At 39.3% G+C, this 25949-nt stretch overlaps 2 protein-coding genes across 2 annotated transcripts; one reads left to right on the top strand and one right to left on the bottom strand.

Annotated features, from left to right (window-relative positions):
• The first annotated feature begins 758 nt into the window (after positions 1–758).
• LYRM9 (LYR motif containing 9) lies at positions 759–2947 on the top strand. Its single transcript, XM_060757736.2, has 4 exons — positions 759–848; positions 2191–2324; positions 2480–2572; positions 2669–2947. The coding sequence occupies exons 2-4, from the start codon at positions 2199–2201 to the stop codon at positions 2684–2686; spliced, it is 237 nt and encodes a 78-aa protein (XP_060613719.1). The 5' UTR covers positions 759–848; positions 2191–2198; the 3' UTR covers positions 2687–2947.
• A 3167-nt stretch (positions 2948–6114) lies between these two features.
• Positions 6115–25949, bottom strand: NCF1 (neutrophil cytosolic factor 1). Its single transcript, XM_067472253.1, has 11 exons — positions 25786–25949; positions 22287–22367; positions 16652–16727; positions 14980–15145; positions 13372–13427; positions 11543–11665; positions 10595–10702; positions 10099–10216; positions 9836–9946; positions 7359–7504; positions 6115–6318 (listed from the first exon to the last, which is right to left on the bottom strand). The coding sequence occupies exons 1-11, from the start codon at positions 25861–25863 to the stop codon at positions 6200–6202; spliced, it is 1182 nt and encodes a 393-aa protein (XP_067328354.1). The 5' UTR covers positions 25864–25949; the 3' UTR covers positions 6115–6199.

Below are 25949 nucleotides of genomic sequence, written 5' to 3'. Positions count from 1 at the left end.
ATACCGTTCTTTGCTGCCATCCAGTGGACACATTAATTATTGCACCCACCTTGCTATTTTGCGCCTTAATAAGCCAAGGCTGCTCCAATATACCGTTCTTTGCTGCCATCCAGTGGACACATGAATTATTGCACCCGCCTTGCTATTTTGCGCCTTAATAAGCCAAGGCTGCTCCAATATACCGTTCTTTGCTGCCATCCAGTGGACATAATAATTATTGCACCACCTTGCTATTTTGCGCCTTAAGAAGCCAAGACTGCTCCAATATTCTGTTCTTTGCTGCCATCCAGTGGACACATTAATTATTGCACACGCCTTGCTATTTTGCTATTCAATAAGCCAAGGTTGCGCCAATATACTGTTCTTTGCTGCCATCCAGTGGACACATTAATTATTGCACCCGCCTTCCTATTTTGCGCTTTAATAAACCAAGGCTGCTCCAATATACTGTCCTTTGCTGCCATCCAGTGGACACATTAATTATTGCACCCGCCTTGCTATTTTGCTATTCAATAAGCCAAGGTTGCGCCAATATACTGTTCTTTGCTGCCATCCAGTGGACACATTAATTATTGCACCCACCTTGCTATTCCCCTCCTTCTACAAACCAATATATTGTCCTTTGCCGCCATCCAGTGGACACATTAATTATTGCACCCGCCTTGCTATTTTACGCTTTAATAAGCAAAGGCTGCTCCAATATGCTGTTCTTTGCCGCCATCCAGTGGACACATTAATTATTGCACCCACCTTGATATTTTGCCTCTACGGAAGCCTGTAGGCGCCTCCATCCGGCCAGCTTCGGAAGCCCTTGTCTGCGCATGCGTCCCAGGGAAGTGGCTTGTTTGGTAAGGATTGCATGTATTGCTTAAGGGAAGGACTGGGGAGTACTGGGAAGGTGGAAGCAAAAGTCTAATCCCTTGTGTCTTCACAAGGGAGGACTGGGGGGGGGGTGTCATTAGATCCTTTTATTTAAGGGGAAAGTCTTAAATGAGTTGGACAACAGGTCCCATCATCCCCAGGCAGCGTAGAAGTCAGGTTCCCAATGAGCTCCTGGGAGACTCCTGCAGTGCCCTAATGGGCGGTCCCTTTGTCGCCCCCAAGTGGACATATTAATATCGCACCCACTTTGCTATTTACTTCCATTAAACCAAGACTTAACTCAATAAACGTCTCTTTGCTGCCCCCAAGTGGACACATTAATATGTGTCATGTTAATATTCCTAATGGATTAATAATTGATATGACAAATCAATATAATAAATAAATATAAATAAACATAATAAATGAATATAATAAATAAATAAATAAAAATATAACAAATAAGTAAATAAAATTATAATAAATATAATGAATAAATAAAAATAATTATAATAAATAAATAAATAAATATAATAAAAATAATAAATAAATAAATAAAAATAATTATAATAATTATAATAAATAATATAAATAATTCTAATAAATATAATAAATAAATAAATAAATAAGGAGGCTCGGTGGCACAGCAGGTTAAACCACTGGGCTGCTGAACTTGTTGACCAAAAGGTCGCAGGTTTTAATCCGGGGAGCAGCGTGAGCTTCTGCTGTCAGCCCCAGCTTCTGCCAACCTAGCAGTTCGAAAACATGCACTTGTGGGTAGATCAATAGGTACCGCTCCGACGAGAAGATAAGGGCGATCTATGCAGTCATGCCAGCCACATGACCTGGAGGTGTCTCTGGACAACGCCGGCTCTTCGACTTAGAAATGGAGATGAGCAGCAACCCCCAGACTCGGACACTACTAGACTTAATGTCAGGGGAAAACCATTACCTTTACCCTTGCAGATGGCCAATTCTCTCACAACAGGAGCGGTTGCTCCTTACACAACAAAATAATAATAATAATAATAATAATAATAATAATAATAATTCCTTAATAAAAATGCGAATATATAAACAAATGGTATAAAATAAGAATTTTTATGGTGTCGTTAATTAGTTAAATTAGCCTCCTCGTACGCCGTACCTAAATTTCCTACTTGACAGATGCAACTGTCTTTCGAGCTGCAAAGGTCGACAGCAAGCTACACAAATTGGTCAGAAGCTCACTCCAACCTGACCTTAATAATTCCTTAATAAAAATGCTAATATATAAACAAATGGAATATATATGCTCATACAACCCTGTCATTTCCTATTCCTTTGGAGAGCGGAATATGGCTCCCCTCCCTGGGGCAGAATTGGTGAGGACCCCGCTGCAGTTGTATCGCTATTTGCTCCGTTGCTGCCGAGAGCTGCCGGAAAAACCCATCCAGGAGCACTACAAACATATGATACGGCAGGTAATTAATGAAGAACAGGTCTTCCTCTTGCTTGGAACCATCAGGATGGCCATCTGTTGGGAGGGCTTTGATGGTGTCCTTCCTAAAAGAAATCGGGTTGGACTAGATGACCTTTGGGGTCCCTTCCAACTCTAGGATTCTATGATTCCATGCAGAGTTTCAACGTCCACGAGGACGAAGACAATCCCGAGAGGATCCAGCAGATCATTCGACGGGCCATGGAAGACGCCGATTGGGTCATGGAGAAAGTGAGCCTTTGGTCACGACACAGGTTAGGTCTTTGGGGGGGGGGGGGGTTTCAGTGGCACCCACGGCCTTCTTCTCCTTTCTCCCTTCCCTTCTAGTATAAGAAGCAGAAGTAAGACGAAGAACTTGGGAAGGAAGGCCGATGGATTGTGGAATGATTGCAAAGACCAGTTACGGGCCAACGACATGACTTTGGGTTCCAGATCGGGTTCCAGGTCGGAGCATTGGACTCCATTAGCAAGAAAGACATTGTATTTCCCATCTTTTTAAATCTCTTCATAGAAACACATGGGGAATGCCATGCTGAGTGGCTCAGGGTCACGAAAACCGGGGCACCCTTGGATCCAAAATCAATAATAAAGATGCGGAAGTCCCCATTCCCAGAGTTGTTGTTTTTGATGCACTACACCAGTGTTTCTCAACCTGTGGGGATTGCGAGGGGGTGTCGGGGGGTCGCCAAGGACCATCAGAAAAAATAGTATTTTCTTTTGGTCATGGGTGTTCTGTCTGCCAAGTTTGGTTCAATTCCATCGTTGGTGGTGTTCAGAATGCTCTTTGATTGTAGGTGAACTATAAATCCCAGCAACTACAACTCCCAAATGGCAAGATCTACTTTCCCCAAACCCCACCAGTGTCCACATTTAGGCATACTGAGTATTTGTGCCAAATTTGGTCCAGATCCATCATTGTTTTGAGTCCACACTGCTCTCAGGATGGAGGTGAACTACAACTCCAAAAATTCAAGGTCAATGTCTACCAAACCCGTCTAGTGTTTTCTCTTAGTCATGGGAGTCCTGTGTGCCAAGTTTGGTTCAATTTCATCATTGGTGATGTTCAGAATGCTCTTTGATTGTAGGTGAACTATAAATCCCAGTAACTACAACTCCCAAATGTCAAGGTCTATTTTCCCCAAACTCCATCTGTGTTCCTAGTTGGGCATATTGAGTATCCGTGCCAAGTTCGGCCCAGATCCATCATTGTTTGGGTCCAAAGTGCTCTCTGGATGAAGGTGAACTACAACTCCCAAACTCAACGTCAATGCCCACCAATCCCTTCCAGTATTTTCCGTTAGTCAAGGAAGTTCTGTGTGCGGAGTTTGGTTCAATTCCATCACTGGTGGAGTTCAGAATGCTTTTTGATTGTAGGTGAACTATAAATCCCAGCAACTACAACTCCTAAATGACAAAATCAATTTTTTTGAGTGAAGGACATACAGTGGGTTGTTAGGTGTCTTGTGTCCAAATTTGGTGTCAATTCGTCCAGTGGTTTTTGAGTTCTGTTAATCCCACAAAAGAACATTACATTTCTATTTATATAGACGTGTACATGGTTAATACACATAAATGGTCACGTTATTCCAAGATGCACAAACAATAATAACTGTGTTACAACGTCTGTTACAAAGGTAATAATACACACACACACACACAGCCTTTTTGGGCCACTTTGGTAACTGCATAGAACTGGAGTTGTGTACGAGTCTCCTTCCTAGGAGATTAATTTTGAAAAGTGTGCATTTTATGATGTTTGTGAATATTTCTGCAAATTTTTTTAAAAATATTTAAATGAATATATTCTGTGTATATTTCTGTAAATAATTTTCATGTTTATTTTTTTCCTGGCTATTTTATGAATATTTTTTGTGAATATTTGAACGAATATTTCTGGGAATATTTCTGTGAACATTTTTGTGAACCTTTTTATGAATATTTCTGAATGCGTTCATGAATATTTTATGAATATTTTCTGTGAATAATTTTCATGGTTATTTTTCTATTTTATGAATCTTTTTGTGAATATTTTAATGAATATTTCTGGGAATATTTCTGTGAACATTTTAATGAATATTTCTGGATACTTTCATGAATATTTTTCTGAATATTTCTGGGAATATTTCTGCAAATATTTTTTAATATTTTGATGAATATTTTATGAATATATTCTATGTATATTTCTATGAATAATTTTCATGATTATTTTTCTGACTATTTTATTAATCTTTTTTGTTAATATTGTAATAAATATTTCTGGAACTATTTCTGTGAACATTTTAATGAATATTTCTGAATACTTTCATGAATATTTTTCTGAATATTTCTGGGAATAGTTCTGCAAATATTGTAATATTTTGATGAATATTTTATGAATACTTTCTGTGTATATTTCTGTGAATAATTTTCATGATTATTTTTCTGACTATTAATCTTTTTGTGAATATTTTAATGAATATTTCTGGGACTATTTCTGTGAACATTTTAATGAATATTTCTGGATACTTTCATGAATATTTTTCTGAATATTTCTGTGAATATTTCTGCAAATACTTTTAATATTTTTATGAATATTTTATGAATATTTTCTATGTATATTTCTATGAAAAATTTTCATGATTATTTTTCTGACTATTTTATGAATCTTTTGTGACTATTTTAATGACTATTTCTGTGAACATTTTAATGAATATTTCTGAATACGTTCATGAATATTTTTCTGAATATTTCTGTGAATATTTCTCCAAATATTTTAATGAATATTTTATTAATATTTTTGGGTATATTTCTGTGAATAATTTTCATGATTATTTTTCTGACTATTTTATGAATATTTTTGTTAATATTGTAATGAATATTTCTGGGAATATTTCTGTGAACATTTTAATGAATATTTCTCAATATGTTCATGAATATTTTTCTGGGTATATTTGTGAATATTTCTGCAAATATTTTTAATATTTTGATGAATATTTTATGAATATTTTCTATGTATATTTCTATGAATAATTTTCATGATTATTTTTCTGACTATTTTATGAATCTTTTTGTTAATATTTCAATGAATATTTCTGGGACTATTTATGTGAACATTTTAATGAATATTTCTGGATACTTTCATGAATATCTTTCTGAATATTTCCATGAATAGTTCTGCAAATATTTCTGTATCATCCTTTGAAAGTTTTTTCAGAATATTTCTGTGAATATTTTAGTGAATATTTTAATGATTATTTTATGTGAATATTTCCATAAATATTTTCGCAACTATTTCTATGACTATTTTTAATTAACATTTTTTCAGAAAAATTCTGTGAATATTTCTGCAAATATTTTTATCATTCTCTGAATATTTTTTTCAGAATATTACTGTGAATATTTTAATGATTATTTTCTGTGAATATTTCCACAACTATTTCTGTGACTATTTTTATTAACATTTTTCTGAATGTTTCTGGGAATATTTTTGTATCATTCTCTGGATATTTTTTCAGAATATTTCTGTGAATATTTTAGTGAATATTTTAATGATTATTTTCTGTGAATATTTCCATGAATATTTTCGCAACTATTTCTGTGACTATTTTTATTAACGTTTTTCTGAATATTTCTGCAAATATTTTTTATCATTCTCTAAATATTTTTTCTGAATATTTCTGTGAATATTTTAGTGAATATTTTAATTATTATTTATTATGAATATTTACGTTAATATTTTTCCAACTATTTCTGTAACTATTTTTATTAACATTTTTTCTGAATATTTCTGGGAATATTTCTATTTGAATGCTGAGCCTCAACTGGAGGGTGCTTTGCAAAGGAAGTCCCAATGATGTGGTCCGCGGAGGTTTGTCTTCCTCACTTGATTTTGCTCTTTGTGCTCTCGGAGCATCGGGTCAGGATCAAGTCTTTGCTGGGCCGCGGAGGGATGGCCGGCTGGGCTTTGGGTGCCTTCTCTTCCCGCTCGTCCTTCTCCACTAAAAGGAAAAGAAAAGGCGAGGTTGGAACTTCCCAAACAGAGAGAGAATCCGAGAGTCTTGAAGAGAGAGTGAGCTGGTGTCATCCTGAGGAGTGTGAGGTAAACCTCAGTGTGAGAGAAGCCTTGTGTGAGAAAGCCCCAGTGTGAAGGCTGCTGCGTGTATTTGTTTGTTTGTGTTATGGAAACATAGAATCCTAGAGTCGGAAGAGACCTCGTGGGCCATCCAGTCCAACCCCATTCTGCCAAGAAGCAGGAAAATCCCCTTCAAAACACTCCCAACAGATGGCCATCCAGCTTTTGTTTCAAAGCTTCCAAAGAAGGAGCCTCTACCACATTCTGGGGCAGAGAGTTCCACTGCTGAACAGCTCTCACAGTCAGGAAGTTCTTTCTCATTTTCAGGTGGAACCTTCTTTCCTGTCATTTGAAGCTATTGTTCCATTGCGTCCCAGCCTCCAGGGCAGCAGAAAACAAGCTTGCTCCCTCCTCCCTATGACTTCCTCTCACAAATTTATACATGGCTATCAAGTCTACCAGTGGCACAGTGGGTTAAAGCACTGAACTGCTGAGCTTGCTGACCGAAAGGTCGCTAGTTCGAGTCTGGGGAGTGGGGTGAGCTCCCACTGTTAGCCCCAGCTTCTGCCAACCTAGTAGTTCGGAAACATGCAAATGTGAGTAGATGAATAGGTACGGCTCCAGTGGGAAGGTAACGGTGCTCCATGCAGTCATGCCTGTCACATGACCTAGGAGGTGTCTATGGACAACGCTGGCTCTTCGGCTTAGAAATGGAGATGAGGACCAACCCCCAGAGTCGGACACGACTGGACTTAATGTCAGGGAACAACCTTTACCTATCATGTCTCCTCTCTGTCTTCTCTTCTGCAGGCTAAACATGCCCAGCTCTTTAAGCCACTCCTCATAGGGCTTGTTGGGAACCACTGACTGAGGCTCAATAAGGAAACAGCCATGCACGAAAAACTCAATAGAAACACTCCCAACAGAGAGCCACCCACTCAGCCTCTGTTTACCGATACAACTTACAGATTGCGCTGCCTTTGTTGAGGAGGTTGTTGCCTCTCAGCTTCTTCCTGCTCTGCATGTATTTCACGCTGTTTCGCCGGTAGGTCTCCTGGCTGATCTGCTTGCGGTTCTGATTGTGGATGCTCTTGATGTTTCGGATGGTGGATCTGCCAAGATGGAAGAGGAGAGAGAGAGAGAACTCAAAGCCCCGCCACACCGACAGCGGAAAGAGGAGACTGATCGCCATATGCCACGTTGTTATTATGAATTTCTATCATTTAATACAATTATAATTATTTAATTATAAATAATGTAATGATTATTATTATCATGATCAAGGCTGGCCTCCATAACACCATCTCCAAAGAACTGACCTGAGAACGTTTGGTGTAAACAACGTCTGTTTACATAATCAAAGGCAATGTTACCTTAAGAATGAAGATAAACAACAGATCTGTTTCGGGATTGATGAGGCTCTCGTAAATCTGAGCTGAATGACAGAGGTTACCGAAACTACCAAGTAATGGATAACCAAAAATTGCTCCATAAGGAGAATATTTTCCTTTCTTTTTCCAAAGTATGCCAGATCTGTGAGGAATACAGCATTTTGAACACCCGCCTCCTTCCGTATTTCCAAGAAGCGTCATCATTGGAATGTTAAAGGATGGAGAGTATGAACGAGCGAATGAATGGATTGTGAGTTAAAGAATGGGAAGAAAAAGAATGATGAGTATGAACGAGTGAACAAAAAGATAATGAGTGAAGAAGGATGGTGAGTATGAGTGAGTGAATGAATGGATGGTGAGAATGAACGAGTGAATGAATGGATGGTGAGTGAAGAAGGATGATGAGAATGAATGGGTGAATGAATGGATTGTGAGTGTAGAAGGATGGTGAGAATGAATGAGTGAATAAAAACGAGTGAAGAAGGATAGTGAGAATAAATGAGTGAATGAATGGATTGTGGGTAAAGAAGGATGGTATGAATGAGTGAATGAAAAGATAATGAGTGAAGGATAGTGAGAATGAATGAGTGAATGAATGGATTATGTGTCAAAGAATGGAAAGTAGAAGAATGATGAGTATGAATGAGTGAACAAAAAGATAATGAGTGAAGAAGGATGGTGAGTATGAATAAGTGAATGAATAGATTGTGAGTGAAGAAGGATGGTATGAATGGATTGTGAGTGAAGAAGGATGGTGAGTACGGATGAGTGAATGAGTGGATTGTGAGTGAAGAAGGATGGTATGAATGGATTGTGAGTGAAGATTAGTGATAGTGAAGAATAGTGACAATCCATTCATTCATTCATTTATTCTCACTATCCTTCTTCACTCATTATCTTTTCATTCACGCATTCATATACTCACCATCCTTCTTCACTCACAATCCATTTATTTACTCGTTCATACTCGCCATCCTTCTTCACTCACAATCCATCCATTCATTCATTCATACTCACCAATGAGTGAATGAGTGGATTGTGAGTGAAGGAGGATGGTGAGAATGAACAAGTGAATGAAAAGATAATGAGTGAAGAAGGATGGTGAGAATGAATGAATGAATGGATTGTGGGTGGAGAAGGATGGTGAGAATGAACGAGTGAATAAATGGATTGTGAGTGAAGAAGGATGGTGAGTATGAACGAGTGAATGAAAAGATAATGAGTGAAGAAGGATGGTGAGAATGAATGAATGAATGGATTGTGGGTGGAGAAGGATGGTGAGAATGAACGAGTGAATAAATGGATTGTGAGTGAAGAAGGATGGTGAGTATGAACGAGTGAATGAAAAGATAATGAGTGAAGAAGGATGGTGAGAATGAATGAATGAATGGATTGTGGGTGGAGAAGGATGGTGAGAATGAACGAGTGAATAAATGGATTGTGAGTGAAGAAGGATGGTGAGTATGAACGAGTGAATGAAAAGATAATGAGTGAAGAAGGATGGTGAGAATGAATGAATGAATGGATTGTGGGTGGAGAAGGATGGTGAGAATGAACGAGTGAATAAATGGATTGTGAGTGAAGAAGGATGGTGAGTATGAACGAGTGAATGAAAAGATAATGAGTGAAGAAGGATGGTGAGAATGAATAAACGAATGAATGAATTGATGGATGGAGTGTGGGTGAAGAAGGATGGTGAGTATGAATGAGTGGATTGTGAGTGAAGGATGGTGAAGAAGGATGGTGAGTATGATTGAGTTTTGAATGAAAGAATCCTGATCAACAAAATGAAGAAGGATGGTGAGCATGAATGTTGAATGCATGTGTGTGAATGCTGAGAATATGTGTTTTCCCCTTTTGTCTGTGTAACTAATATAGCAATTATAACACCCAGTCTTGGAGTGTGCATGTACTTCTTTCTCTGAAAGTGCCTTATGGACTCTGTCCTACGGATAACGGACTAAACATTTTCAAGGTTCAAAAATATTAATGACAAGAACATTCAGCCACAATTCCCTGGCTGAAACGCCCCCCGAATTCCCAGGCACCGACCTTCGTGGAGGGGCCACTTTGTTCCTCAATTGGTTGTTGTTCTCTGGGGTCTTCTCTTCACCCGCTTTCTGCAGGTACATGGAGGGGTAGTAGCCTGTGGCCTCGTCCTTCCTGCAATTTAGAGACAAAAAGAAAACTGCTCCAACTACAAACTACACATCATCTACGTTGTCTACTCTAAAGGCTTTACATTCTCTGTTTTCTCCACCCATTTGTTGAAAAGGAACCACTGGGGCATCCTTTCTCGCACCAGTAAGCCTCACCTGACGACCCACCACCCGTCCAGCAATTTGTGGATCACTTCAATGGTTTCCCCTTCCTTCAGCGAGATCTCGTCCTCCTGGGCAGCCATGTAGCCTCTGCGGACAACGTGAAGCTCACCTTGGGAGAAAGCAAGCAAACAACAGCTCAGATTCTACACTCGTTCTCTAGCTTTTTCGAAAGTTATTATTATTATTATTATTATTATTATTATTATTATTCTCACCCCGCAGGGGACTCGGGGCAGAGTACAATGTACATATACATGGCAAACATTCAATGCCATTTACACACAACATATATAGACAGACACACAGAGGCTATTTAACATTCCAGCTTTTTCATGAGGGTATTCTGGCCACCAGGGGAGATGTTGCTTCACCATCTATTTGTGACACTGATGTAGTACTTCCTCATTCTTTGCATGCTTGCTGGAGATTTTTATGTCATTGTAAATTAGCTTCCCCGATTAATATTGAGCCAAATGGAGACAGTTACCCGCATAATTGGGCTCCTGCTCTTCGGACTCATCGGGGCCGTCCATAGGTTCCATGTAGGCAGCAGGGACCCAGCCCCGTTTGTTCTTTTGCTGACAGAACCACCAGCCTGGAAAGGAAACGTGAGAGTTGTGTGATAAATATGATGTGTGGTTTCAATGAAATTGCACAAAAGTCTGATGGAGTCTGATGAAGATTGAAGACACCATCCTAAGGAGGTGAAGAATTCATGAACTGTTGTACTGCTGATATGATCAGAGATGATGATTAGCTCTTGGTTGAAAACAACATGTTTACATAGTCAAAGACAATGATTCTTTAAGGAAGTCATACAATGGTCCTTATGAAAAGCCAACATCTGTCCAGAACTGATGGAGTCAGCATGTGTTATATGCAAAACAACCTGTCAATAATTGACAACTTTTTGGAAAATCAACAGCAAGAAATTTGCTATGTAAGATACTTTCTTATTTTTCAAAAGTGTGGCAGACTGTGGAATCTGGTCACCCACTGCTTTGTTGTTGTTGTTGTTGTTGTTGTTGTTGTTGTTGTTATCTTCCCTGGCCCTTTCCTCCTCTGTGCATGCAGATATAGTACGCTAACCAGTATAGTTCTATGTTGTTGTTGTTGTTGTTGTTATATTATTATTATTATTATTATTATTATTATTATTATTATTATTATTATTATCTTTCCTGGTCCAGAGCTGCAAGCCTATTCAATATAGTGGAATCAAATTAGAGGAGACACCATCTAAATATCTAGGGAAAAAAGCTGTTTGACAGCAGAATATGCTGCCTGTGGGTGTACAATATAATATCATGAACATGTCTCCCAACCCCTGCCAATGTCCTCCCTAAACACCATACTGCCCACTACCCAAGAAATGCTTTCACCCGGGGCCAATGAGACTCGGCTGTCACGGAGAGGGCCCCCCCTCTCTTCTTACCAGTCTCGCTCTTCTCCACAACATCCACGGTGTCCCCCGCCTTGACCCCCATCTCGGTGCTGGAGCTCTTCTCGTAGTCCGCAATCGCTCGGTAGGTCTGCAGAATGATGGGCCCTGTGATATCTATAAGAGGAGGAGGAGGAGCAACGGTGAGTAGGAAAGTCCCAAAGGGAAAATATGAGACTGGGGTATCTAGAGAGAGTGTGGCCAGTTGTCTATGAAGGCATGGGCGGGGGGGGGGGGGGTCTACACTATAGGATGCATGCAGTTCGACACCACTTGAACTGCCACGGCTCAGTGCTAAGGAATTCTGATAGTTGTAGTTTGAACCTGGCCAAAGAGTGTGGGTGGGTGCCTCACCATTGCGCAAATCCCAGGATGATGTGGCATCAACCCACGGCAATTCAAGGGGTGTCAAACTGCAATAATTCCACAGCAATAATAATAATAATAATAATAATAATAATAATAATAATTTATATAATAATAATTATATAATACCATAATATATTATTATAATAATTAATAACATAATATAATTTATAATATAATAATATAATATAATTATAATTATAATATATTATTATCATATACTATAATTATATATGGTTCAACTATATATGGTCTATACCTTGGTCCATATATCAAAGGGGCAATTTATTGGGAATCTCACCTCAGAACAATGTATTTTATGTGTGGTCAAGACCCCAAAATAGCATATAAAACAGCCCTGTATTTAAGCAAAGCAATACACCTGAGATCCACATACGTGGAGCTGATCGAGGTCAATTGTATGGGGTGGATAGGTAATTAGGATGTATATATTCAGTTTTATGATACTTTACTGTATTATTATAAGTGCCTTGTTTAACTTACTAAAGAAAGTTTTATTAAGTTGTATCAAGCTTGGTGTTTGGTTCAATATGGTGATATGGCCTGAGGGCTAATCAATGTATTTATATTTATATAATAATATTAAAATAATATAATATATTCATAACATCATAATATAATATAATAATAATATATTATTTTATTATAACATTAAAATAATATACTATAATAATAGTAATAATGATAATAGTATAATATATTAAGAACATAATTGTATATCTTATTAATGGCCCCCCCATTAATAATAGGTTAAACCACTGAGCTGCTTAACTTGCTGACCGAAAGATTGGCGGTTCAAATTCAGGGAGAGGGGTGAGCTCTGGCTGTTAGCCCCAGCTCCTGCCAATCTTGTTGTTGTTGTTGTTCATTCGTCTAGTCGTCTCCGACTCTTCGTGACCTCATGGACCAGCCCACGCCAGAGCTCCCTGTCAGCTGTCACCACCCCCAGCTCCTTCAAGGTCAGTCCAGTCACTTCAAGGATGCCATCCATCCATCTTGCCCTTAGTCGGCCCCTCTTCCTTTTGCCTTCCACTTTCCCCAGCATAATGTGAATAGATCAATAGGTACTGCTTCGACGGGACGGTAAGAGCAGTCCATGCAGTGATGCCAGTGCCCACATGACCTTGGAGGTGTCTGTGGACAATGCCAGCTCTTTGGCTCAGAAATGGGGATGAGCACCACTCTCCAGAGTTGGACACAACTAGACTTAATGTAATACGATAATGTATTAGCATAATAATATAATGTAATTATAACATAATATAACATAATAATAACAACAATAACAACAGGACCAAGTTGTGGTGCAGCTGGTTGTGAGTTCGAAGCCAGCCTGGGTCGGAGTAAGCTTCCGACCATTTGTCTAGCTTGCTGTCGACCTTTGCAGCCTGAAAGACAGTTGCATCTGTCAAGGAGGAAATTTAGGACTTCCTTACCTTCTGCGATCTTCTTGGAGTCCTTTGGCATTAAATAGGTTTCTGGCTTCTTGATTCTAATAAGAAAAAAGGGGGAAGAGGAAAGCTTTTGACAACCTCGGTTGGCTTCAGTGGCTACAAACTAAGGGTGCATCCATCCCCACTGAAGAATTAATGAAGTTTGACACCACTTTAAGCTCAATTCTCTGGAATCGTTGGGAGTTGTAGTTTTGCATGGTCTTTAGCTGTCTCTACTCACTCTACTCACTCATGGGAGTTGGTGGGGTTCTACAAGGCGTTTCACCTTCTCTGCCCAAGAGTGTCTCCAAACTACAGCTCCCAAAAATAAACATTAAAATATTCAGAAAAAAATGTTTACTGAAATAATAGCAAAAATATTCAAAAAAATATTCACAAAAATCATGGAAATATTCACAAAAATAATCATAAAATATTTGCAGAAATATTCACCAAAAATATTCATGAAAATCATGGAAATATTCACAAAATAACCATAAAATATTTGCAGAAATATTAGCCAAAAATATTCATGAAAATCATGAAAATATTCACAAAAATAATCATAAAAGTTTTGCAGAAATATTCACCAAAAATATTCATGAAAATCATGAAAATATTCACCAAAAAGAACCATAAAATATTTGCAGAAATATTCACCAAAATATTAATAGAAATCATAAAAATATTCACAAAAATAATCATAAAATTTTTGCAGAAATATTCACCAAAATATTCATGAATATATTCACAAAAATAACCATAAAATATTCTCCAAAAGAACCATAAAATATTTGTAGAAATATTCACCAAAATATTCATAAAAACATGAAAATATTCACAAAAATAACCATAAAATATTTGCAGAAATATTCACCCAAAGTAAGCATAAAATATTCAGAAAAAATGTTCATAAAATAATATTTTTTTCACAGAAATATTCAGAAAAATATTCACAATGAATAGTCACAAACCCTTCACAAATATATAGTCATAAAAATAATTGAAAAAAATATTTGCAGAAATATTCACCAAAAATAAGCATTAAAATATTCAGAAAAAAGTTAATAATAATAATATATTTACAGGTATATACAAAAAAATATTCACAACAAATAGCCACAAATTATTCACAATAATAATTACAATATTTATAAAAATAATTGAAAAAATATTTGCAGAAATATTATCCAAAAATAAGCATTAAAATATTCAGAAAAATATTCATACCACAAAATAGTCAGGAAAATTTAAAAAAAATAGTCAGGAAAAATATCCACAAAATCATTAAAATATTCACAAAAATAACCATAAATTATTTGCAGAAATCTTAGTCACAAGTAAGCATAAAATATTCTGAAAAAAAGTTTACAAAATAACAAAATATTAAAAATAATTTTAAAAACATTCGCAAAAATTATGCATATATTTGGAAAAATATTTACAAAAATTATCATAAAAACATTTGCAGAAATATTAATAAAATATTAATATCTCTCCCAGGTCTCCATAGCTTAAGGTAGTGAAAGTGGTGTGGAACCGCATTGATTCGACAGTGCAGATGCAGCATATGACACCTGTCTATTCTCCCAGTGCCAAACCAATACTCACTGGCCTGCGGTGGGAGGATTCAGATCATCTGGTCTGACTTTGAAGAAAGACAGGATGTGTTCACACCGGGAGATCTTTCGTGGAAGGTTGATCAGGGCAGAGAAGTACTCAGAGAGTGTGTTTTGTCTGTTTTGGGTGGATCGCTGGCTGTCAAACCACTTTGGTGCTAAAAGGGATGGACAGAGAGAAGGACATACGGGACCGATGGACACGATCAGGCGTTAGAATTTGCATATAAGCCAAGCATATTCACAATTAATCGTCAAGTCTGGATGAGTAGACAAGTCTCAGTAGCTGAGGCAATTCATTGTCAGGTGCAACTGCGAAGTAATCCCAAACCAAAGAGATAAAGTGACACAATAATTGATTGGATTATATTTGCATACATGGACAATATTTGTATACATTTACAATATTTGTATACGTTTATAATATTTGTATTTTGTTGTTTTTTCATTCAGTTGCTTCCAACTCTTTGTGACGTCATGGACAATACTTGTATACATGGATATTGTTTGTATACGTGGATGATATTTGTATACGTGGATGATATTTGTATACGTGATATTGTTTGTATACATGGATATTTGTATACATGGACGATATTTGTATATGTGGATGATATTTGTATACGTGGGTATTGTTTGTATATGTGGACAATATTTGTATACGTGGATATTTGTATACATGGATATTGTTTGTAAACGTGGATGATATTTGTATATGTGGACGATATTTGTATACATGGATATTGTTTGTATACGTGGACAATATTTGTATATGTGGATGACATTTGTATTCATGGATATTGTTTGTATACATTGATGATATTGTATACGTGGATATTTGTATACATGGATATTGTTTGTATACGTGGATGATATTTGTATACATGAATATTGTTTGTATACGTGGGTGATATTTGTATACATGGACGATATTTGTATACATGGATATTGTTTGTATACATGGATGATATTTGTATGCGTGGATGATATTTGTATACATGAATATTGTTTGTATACGTGGATGATATTTGTATATGTGGATTATATTGTTTGTATACATGGATATTGTTTGTATACATGGATGATATTTGTATATATGTGTATTGTTTGTATACATGGATGATATTTGTATATTGTTTGTATACATGGATGATATTTGTATACATGAGTATTGTTTGTATACGTGGATGATATTTGTATATGTGGATGATATTTGTATATGTGGATGATATTTGTATACATATATAAAAACCTTCCTGATTTGGAAAGATATTTCTGATGTTCAAATCAGATAAACTCGAGTTACTAAGATCACCAGAGCTAACTGTAGATGGGCTAAACATTAAGGTAACAACACCTAACCAGGTGATGTAACCAACACTACATTATGATTATAGTCATTTTTACACCATTTTAAGTGTCACAATATCTGCAAACTCCTGATATTTGGAGTTTTGAGAGAAACTTAGACTCCTTTCCCATTCTGTAGTTCGAGGAGATCACTCTCCTTAAAGTAGTGTTCTCTGGACTACCAATATTACTCTCTACTAAATTTCGAGGAAAGAAAGAAAGAAGAAACAACAGGGGCAAATATGGTGTGCAATAGAGAAAGACCATTGCTGGTCGCCCAAGTCAGAAAGGATCTCATCAGTGGATCCACTTACCTGGTAAGTGTGGAATGATCCGATTCTCAACATTAATATCCCCAGATTCAATGGGAAACATCTCCTTCAAGGCTTTCTAACAAGAGATGAGAAAAGGAACACATTCTTTAAAAACTAGCTTAAAGTCATGGGAAGAATGTAAATTACCCATGTGTGCGTTTAACCGACACCTAGGTATGCTGATGAGCATTATGGGCCCTATTTTGGAGTATCTCCCATGTAGCTGAACCCCATTGAAAGCCCCTAATTCACACGCTGTTGGGGTTCAGCCTCCGTGTGAACCTGACCCTCAGCCTCCGTGTGAGCCTGAACCTCAGCCTCTGTGTGAACCTGAACCTGATTCTTTGATTGTATTTCCTGATGCAACTGAATAGGCCACTGAACGTGTATTTTTCCCTGATGGTTTGGAAACTGTTGATTCTGAGGGCAGTGGCTGGGAAAGTGAAACTACACATCCTGATGAGAATGTTTCAGAGTCAAGCGGTGATAACTCTCCAGAGGAGCTAACACCTGCCTTTTTAATGAGGATCGAAGAGGACAGATTTGGAAAAACAGGAGTGAATCACTGAGTCTGCGAAAGTCAAGTAGGTTAAAGGAAAAGGAAGCTTCCAAGCCTGGAGCCGTGTCCCGAAACAGTTTCTTTAGTTTTAAGTGTCTCCCGCCGGGCTGTCTCGTTAGATCAAGTATCGTTTAGACTGAGGCATTACCTTGGCAGAGTTCCCGTTTCCCATGGCCTGCATTCCCAGAGGCTTCTAGTTTCCAAGTACGGTTAGTGAAATGCTAACAGGTTCCAGGTTTTTATAGTGTTGTTTTTGGAATTTTGATCTAGTTCAGAGATATTCCTGACTGCTGAGTTTTACTGTGGCATTTTGACTTTGCATTTTCCTCTATTTTGTAACCATTTTTCATCAATAAAAAAGGATTGTTTTTCCCACAGTCAAGTGTGGTGGATTTAATCTTATGGTCTCGTTTCCTGATCTGGGTTGCAACATACGCCTCTGCACATTCGCACTATGCAGCATCTGAACACTTATTATGTGGTCAGTGCATATGTGTCCAACTACTCTAGAGACTGGGTTTACTTCCCTGTTTGCCCATAGAAGACCTCTGGGTGAGCTTGTGCAAGTGACACTTTCATTGCTTTAGAGGCAAACATCTGTGATGGATGGAGTGAATAAATTGTATTATTGGGGTCTGGCTATGGGTCTATTAAGGTCTGGAAAGACTGAAAACACCATTCTAAAAAAGGTACCTAGAAAATGGTGGAGGTGAAGAAATTCATTAACTGTGACTTGAGAGGTGCTGATAAGAACAGATGACCTGAGAACTCTGGTTGTCGATAGAAGAAATGCTTTCAGTCAGCAAAAGAAAACAAACCAGGCTCTCAGGTGCTCTGCCAGATTGCAGGAGAAACTGATAGCAGATTCAAGGCTGAAAAGAAATCCATTCCTGGCTTCTTGGGATATAGAGTAGATTAGGGGATAAAAGTGCCAAGTACAGAATCTGCAGCCAGACGAAGCAAGGTTGGAATTGAGTCAAGGCGTCATCTCAGGTCCCTGGAAGCATTGCCTTGGATAGATTCCTCTATCAAGTGGTGTTTAAAGTCAGAGGGCTTCCTGGTCTGGAGTGCAACAACAACCAAGTACAACAACAAAATGCTCTACAAAAAGGAGACCTTTTTCTTTTCAGGTTGTATAAGTGTTAATGACACCTCCTCTGAATGAATCCCATGATAACCTATCGATGACTTCAAGGCACACAGCACCAAACAAACAACACAAGATGTCACAAGGGTGGCACCAGCTTCTGTTGACTTCCTCAGGCTTCCTCTTGCACAACTGAGATGGGGGAGAGGCAGGATGTTTCTCAGTTTAGCCAAATGTTGCTGCGGTTGGATTCGGTGCCAAGGCAGAAGGTGCCAGTCAGAAGAATCAGTTCTGGTTGCAGAATTTGTGTTAGAAGACACCCCTCTTTCTCTAAAACACTCAAATTGTCTACCTCACCGAGGAGTCCAAATGCCAAAGAGTAGTGACTCAAGTGAGTGAGTCAAGGGCATCCATGTGGTGCCACCTGCCACTCACTCAGATGGGCCCTCCTCACTCTAATCACCCTCCCCAACAAGAGAAGTAGCAGGTGGGGCAGAAGGCGTGCTTTGATCTACACCAGGAGCTCCTCAGCTGTGATGTTATAGAGATGTTATAGAGACCACCAAGAACCCGTCTTGAGTCCCATCTAGTTGATGATCCTTTCTTCCATGACTCTCTTTCTAGGCTACATACCTTTGGTCAGAATCCCAACGGGATCTGCATTGACTTTCTGGCTTCCATACCTTTGGACAGAATCTCAAAGCTATCTTAGACCATCTCCTGAGATTCTGGAGATGTTGAGGAGACCATCGAGAACCTGAGTTCCATCTAGTTGATGATCTTTCCTTCCATTACTGTCTTTCTAGGCTCCATACCTTTGATCTGAATCCCAATGGGATCTGCAATGACTTTCTAACTTCCATACCTTTGGGCAGAATCTCAAAGCTATCTTAGACCATCTCCTGAGATTCTGGAGATGTTGAGGAGACCACCAAGAACGAGTTCCATCTAGTTGATGATCCTTCCTTCCATGACTCTCTTTCTAGGCTCCATACCTTTGGTCAGATTCCCAGTGGGATCTGCAATGACTTTCTAGCTTCCATACCTTTGGGCAGAAACACAAAATGTCTTAGAACATCTCCTGAGATTCTGGAGATGTTGAGGAGACCAACAAGAACCTGAGTCCCATGAGTTGATGATCTTTCCTTCCATGACTCTCTTTCTAGGCTCCATACCTTTAGTCAGAATCCCAATGGGATCCGCAATGACTTTCTACCTTCCATACTTTGAGCAGAACCACAAAGCTATATTAGATCATCTTTTATATCGGAAGTCCACCGATATAAAACCGGCGGACTTCCTCCATCTCTGAAGGCTTTCAATGGGAATCATTGGACCATCCCAGATGTTGGGATAGACCACTCCCAATGCTCTAAAGGCTAAAACTCTGCTAAGAACGCTGGGAATTGTAGTCTGACAACATCCATAAGACTTTGCCATTCTGACTCTTATAGAATCCTAGAGTTGGAAGAGACCTTGTGGGCCATCCAGTCCAACTTCTTTCTGCCAAGAAGCAGGAAAATTGCATTCAAAGCTCCCCTAACAGATGTTCATCCAGCCTCTAATTAAAAGAAGGAGACTCCACCACACTCTGGGGCAGAGAGTTCCACTGCTGAACAGCTCTCTCTCACAGTCAGGAAGTTCTCATGTTCAGGTGGAATCTTCTTCCTTTCCTGTAGTTTGAAGCCATTGCTCCATTGTGTCCTAGTCTCCAGGGCAGAAGAAAGGGAGTTTGCTCCCTCCTTCTTATGACTTCCCCTCACATCTTGACCCTGGACCTCATGTTTCCTCTCAGCCTTCTCTTCTGCAGGCTAAACATGCCTAGCTCTTAAAGCCGCTCCTCATAGGGCTTGTTCTCCAGACCCTTGATAATTTTAGTCGCCCTCCTCTGGACACTTTCCAGCTTGTCAACATCTCCCTTCAATTGTGCTGCCCAGAATTGGACATAGTATTCCAGATGTGGTCTGACCAAGGCAGAATAGAGCATGGGGAGCATGACTTCCCTGCATCTAGACCAGTGGTTCTCAACCTGGCGTCCCCAGATGTTTTTGGCTCACAACTCCCAGAAATCCTAACAGCTGGTAAACTAGCAGGGATTTCTGGGAGTTGTAGGCCAAAAACATCTGGGGACCCCAGGTTGAGAACCACTGATCTAGACACTATACAGGCCAAAATCCCATTGGCTTTTTTTGCCACCGCATTACATTGTTGCCTCATGTTTAACTTGTTGTCCTATAGGACCCCAAGATCCTTGGTCATTTTAGTCGTCCTCCTCTGTAAGACTTTGTAATTCTGACTCTTGCTGCAGAGAAATGGCTGGCAAGACACGAAAGGTGTGCAAAGCAATTGGCTTTGGAACAGGACGTGCTTTTTGTGCCCAGCGGGAAGCCATGGTGCCTCAGACGAGAGGCCCTATGGATTTTCCTCTAGAGAGTCTTTAGAAACTTAAAAGGTTTAACAAAGTCCTTTATTATTGCTTAAGTCTTCAACAAACAATCAAATACTTCTTAGATCTTCCACAATTAAACAAATGCTTCAAGGCTTTGAATCAACTGGTGGCTTTCTTAATCTTGTCCACAAGGGACAGGCAACTGGCTTCGTGAACTGTTTCTTTTCTTTGAGAGGAAAACCCTTTTTAACCCCTGCTTGGGCAATCTACTTTCTAAACTTTGATGGTGTGGGCTCTACTCCCGGCTCCAAACTGCTTCTTGTGTCCTGAGTAGACCTACCAGTCAAGGATTTGTAGATTCTCCAGCTGGAGTCCTTTGGAACTGTTTCCCCCCGGAATTTTCCCCGGATGCTGTGAGAAACGAAGCTTCTCTATAAGTGGAGCTAATCCACGTCCTGTAGCTAAGCTTCCCAATGCAAGACTGATCTAAAATGGCTCTTTCTCCTCCCAGAGCCCTGGGGAAAGGGGCGGAACCAAAACTTAACAATGATTGATGGGTCATTGGCCCTATAATTGCAAACCAAGGGAAGCCACCTTATTGCAAAATGCATGGAACCTTGGAAGGCAGGCAAACACTCAATAGAAAGAAATGAAGTTGGAGCTCCAGGTACAGCCGTGCCAGCACAATCTTAAATCCAATTAGTAATTTGTTTTTGAGATTTGGAAGGTCCCCCCCCCCGCTTTGTTGGAGGGGGGGGTCCCATTTCGTTTTGAATCCGAATCTCCGAAGCTTCGTAATTGTTTCGTTAAGATTTATTCCATTAGCAGCAATGGGGGAAATTGTGAGGCGATCAGGATGAAACTTTGCACACTTTTAGGCAATATGTACGATTTTCAGACTGTTTCGCTCATCCACTAATTTTTAGGCAATTTTAAAGTTTTTTACGTTTCAATTAGTAATTCGGATGTGGTGCATTAACAAATCATACAAATCTCCGAATTACGAAACGGACCTCCGGGCTTTGTGTTACTCGCTTTCTCTCCTGCAAAGGAGTTGCAACAGAAGTCTTTAGCAGAGAGGAAAGACCTTGCAAAATTATGGCTTCCACTACTCCAAAGCATGAACCCTAGCAGTCCAAGTAGCGTCAAACTGTGATATTTCGAGAGTGCAAACACCCCTCCTATCTATAACTTTTCTTCACCCTTGTCTTTAGGAGCCCCCGGTGGTGCAATGGGTTAAACCCCTGTGCCGGCAGGACTGAAGACCAACAGGTCGCAGGTTCAAATCGGGGGAGAGTGTGGATGAGCTCCCTCTGTCAGCTCCAGCTCCTCATGCAAGGACATGAGAGAAGCCTCCCACAAGGATGGTAACACATCAAAACATCCGGGCGTCCCCTGGGCAACGTCCTTGCAGACGGCCAATTCTCTCACACCAGAAGTGACTTGCAGTTTCTCAAGTCGCTCCTGACACGGCAACAACAACAACAACAAAACCTTATCATTGCAACCGAATCCTCCACTGACACAACAACAACAACAAAAACCCTTATCATTGCAGCTGCAACCGAATTCTCCAAGTTTGGTGCAAGTTTCTACTTACGTGGAACTCGTATATCTCGGTGAACTTCCGATAGACGACTTTTTCCGTGAGATCGTGCCATTTCACCAGAAACATGTAAACCTGGCAAGAAGAATAACTGAACATTCAAAACAGGGCCGCAGGGTGAAATGTCTTCTCTCATGCATGCACCACACTGTTTCCTTCCTTTCCCTTCCCTTCCTTTCCTTTCCTTTCCTTTCCTTTCCTTTCCTTTCCTTTCCTTTCCTTTCCTTCCCTTCCCTTCCCTCCCTTCCTTCCCCTTCCTTCCCTTCTCTTTCCCTTCCTTTCCTTCCCTTCTCTTTCCCTTCCTTCCCTTCCCTTCTCTTTCCCTTCCTTCCCTTCTCTTTCCCTTCCTTCCCTTCCCTTCTCTTTCCCTTCCTTTCCTTTCCTTCCCTTTCCTTCCCTTTCCTTTCCCTTCCCTTCCCTTCTCTTTCTTTCTTTCTTTCTTTCTTTCTTTCTTTCTTTCTTTCTTTCTTTCTTTTCTCCCTTTGCTTCCCCTCTTCCCCCTCTTATTTTTCCCCTCTTCCCTCCTTTTTCTCTTTCTCCTTCCTCCCTTCCTTTCCCCCTTTTCTTCCTCCTCCTTCATTTCCCTTCTTTTTCTTTCTTTCTTTCCTTCTCCCCCCGCCCCCACACCAATGTCACATTGATTTCCAGTGACATCACAGAGGGCCACTTCACCTAGCAACAGCCTTTGTGTAAAAATAGACAAACATACATATGTTATTTGATTATCTTGTTATTTGATTATATATCTTCTATATAGGAGCCCCCGGTGGCGCAATGGGTTAAACCCTTGTGGCAGCCGGACTGAAGACTGACAGGTCGCGGGTTCGAATCTGGGGAGAGTGCGGATGAGCTCCATCTGTCAGCTCCAGTTCCTCAAGAGGGGACATTAAAGAAGCCTCCCACAAGGATGGTAACACATCAAAACATCCAGGCATCCCCTGGGCAATGTCCTTGCAGACGGCCAATTCTCTCACTCCAGAAGCGACTTGCAGTTTCTCAAGTCGCTCCTGACATGACAAAAAAAATTATTCTATATAAATAAAAATGTAATGTTTGTTTGTGGGATTTACATATCTCCAAAACCACTGGGCGAATAGACACCAAATTTGGTCACAATACCCCAATCAGGCCAATGAGTGGCCATCACTCATAAAAACACTGAAAAACACAACGGAAGGGTCTTAAAAAACCAAAAACAATAGATGGCAATGTTAGACAATTTCAACAGAAAGGAAACCATGAAAAGGAACAAAACCTGGCTGCCAGTATTGAAAAACTCTAAAATTATAACTGTCAAGAAAGAACAAAACTCAAACACAGGGGAACTCCAGGCAAGAAACAATCAGGGACAGCTAATCACCTCTCAACAAAGGATCCCCCCAGGCAGTAACAAGTCAGACCTAAAACTGTCAGGCCATCAAGTGGAAATCAAGGTGGCCAATTGCAACTATAGTCCAATATAGAGCTCAATTCGGTGTGAAACCTTAGAGTTCAATAACTTTTCCCATGTTTCTATGATTGAACCAATTAGGGAATGGCATTTATAACCCAGGAACAAAACAATCATTGTGCGACATAGTGCAATTGTACCCCACTTTAATGGAGTACCTCGCCTCGAGCCACAAGGAGAGCCGAGTATTACATTATTATTATTATTATTATTATTATTATTATTATTATTAATAGTAATAATAATATTAATATTAATTATATTTATTAATTATATTTATATTTATTGTTATATTTATATTTTTATTTTTATTATATATATATTTGTTGTTATATTTATATATTTTTATTAATTATTAGCTGTACCCGCCACACGTTGCTGTGGCCAACTTCCCTCCCTCTTTCTCTCTTCCTTCCTTTCCTTTTTTTCTTTCTTTTCTTCTCCCCTTCCTTCCTTCTCTTCCTCTTTCCTTCCTTTCCCCCTTTTCTTTCCCTTATTCTTTTTCTCCTTCCTTCCTTCTCTACCTATTCTTGGACTGCAACTCCCAGCAGTCCTCCTGATCAATCTATCTATCTACCTACCTACCTATCTCTGTCTAATCTATCTATCTGGAGGATTGCTGGGAGCTGCAGTCCAGGAATAGGAAATTGGAAATATGCAGGGATTGGGATACTATCAAAGAGATCCAAGGAGAAGATAGCTTGCAGCTTGGAAGCAGTGCATTTGGATCACCCTCCTCTCCTAAAGGACCCGGTCTAGGGGATGCTGGGAGCTGTAGTTCAGAGAGTGTGGATATGCTATTGTGTGTGTTGTTTGCCAGGAGGAGTTGTTTTTGCACATGCGCTGTAGTGTCTTTTTTGCTTCTTTGGCTTTTTAAGTCCCTTCCATTGTGTTTTTCAGCGTTTTTATGAGTGATGGTCACTCGTTGGCCTGATATGTGTATTGTGTCCAAATTTGGTATCAATTAATCCAGACGTTTTTCATTTATGTTAATCCCACAAACGAACATTACATTTTTATTTATATAGATTACTAGCCGTCCCCTGCCACGTGTTGCTGTGACCCACATGGGGGTTCTGTGTGGGAGGTTTGGCCCAATTCTATCATTAGTGGGGTTCAGAATGCTCTGTGATTGTAGGTGAACTATAAATCCCAGCAACTACAACTCCCAAATGTCAAGATTCAATTTTCCCCAAACTCCATCTGTGTTTACATTTGGGCATATTGAGGGCTTGTGCCAAGTTTGGTCCAGATCCATCATTGTTTGAGTCCACAGTGCTCTCTGAATGTAGGTGAACTACAACTCCCAAACTCAAGGTCAATGTCCACCAAACCCTTCCAGTATTTTCCGTTGGTCATGGGAGTTCTGTGTGCCAAGTTTGATTCAATTCCCTCGTTGGTGGGGTTCAGAATGCTCTTTGATTGTCGGTGAACTATAAATCCCAGATTTGAACGAGAGGTCATAGTTTCTTTTTAAATTGTTTATTATGCACTGTCATTTATGTTTAATTTGCACTTGATGTTTTTGCTTTTGGGCTGAAATGGGCGGGATAGAAATAATGTAAATAAATAAATACATAAACTACAACTCCCAAATGACAAAGTCATTTTTTTTGAGTGAAGGACATATATTGGGTTGTTAGGTGTCTTGTGTCCAAATTTGGTGTCAATTCCAGTATTTTCTGTTGGTCATGGGAGAACTGTGTGCCAAGTTTGGTTTAATTCCATCATTGGTGGGGTTCAGAATGCTCTTAGATTGTAGATGAACTATAAATCCCAGCAACTACAACTCCCAAATGACAAAATCAATTTTTTTGAGTGAAGGACATATATTGGGTTGTTAGGTGTCTTGTGTCCAAATTTGGTGTCAATTCGCCCAGTGGTTTTTTGATTTATGTTAATCCCACAAACGAACATTACATTTTTATTTATATAGATTATTATTCATATATTTTATTCATATATTTATTATTTTTATTTTATTTTTTTATTATTCACCACCACCACCATGGCATGGAGTTCCAGGTACTACTTAGTACTTACGTAGTGTTGACTTGGGAAAAACCTCTTCTCGAAGCCCAGAAGCTCAATGTGTCGGATGTAGGCGCCCTGGTCCCCCATGGTGGCCGCTCGGTCTTTCCAGTTGCTTTTCGGCACTCTCTCTCTGTGTTACTCTCCGTCTCTGTCTCTTCAAGAGCCAAGCAGAC

This window comes from Anolis sagrei, chromosome 11 (assembly GCF_037176765.1).
Source record: "Anolis sagrei isolate rAnoSag1 chromosome 11, rAnoSag1.mat, whole genome shotgun sequence".
Taxonomy (NCBI): domain Eukaryota; kingdom Metazoa; phylum Chordata; class Lepidosauria; order Squamata; family Dactyloidae; genus Anolis; species Anolis sagrei.
This window is presented reverse-complemented; position numbering and strand designations above follow the sequence as displayed.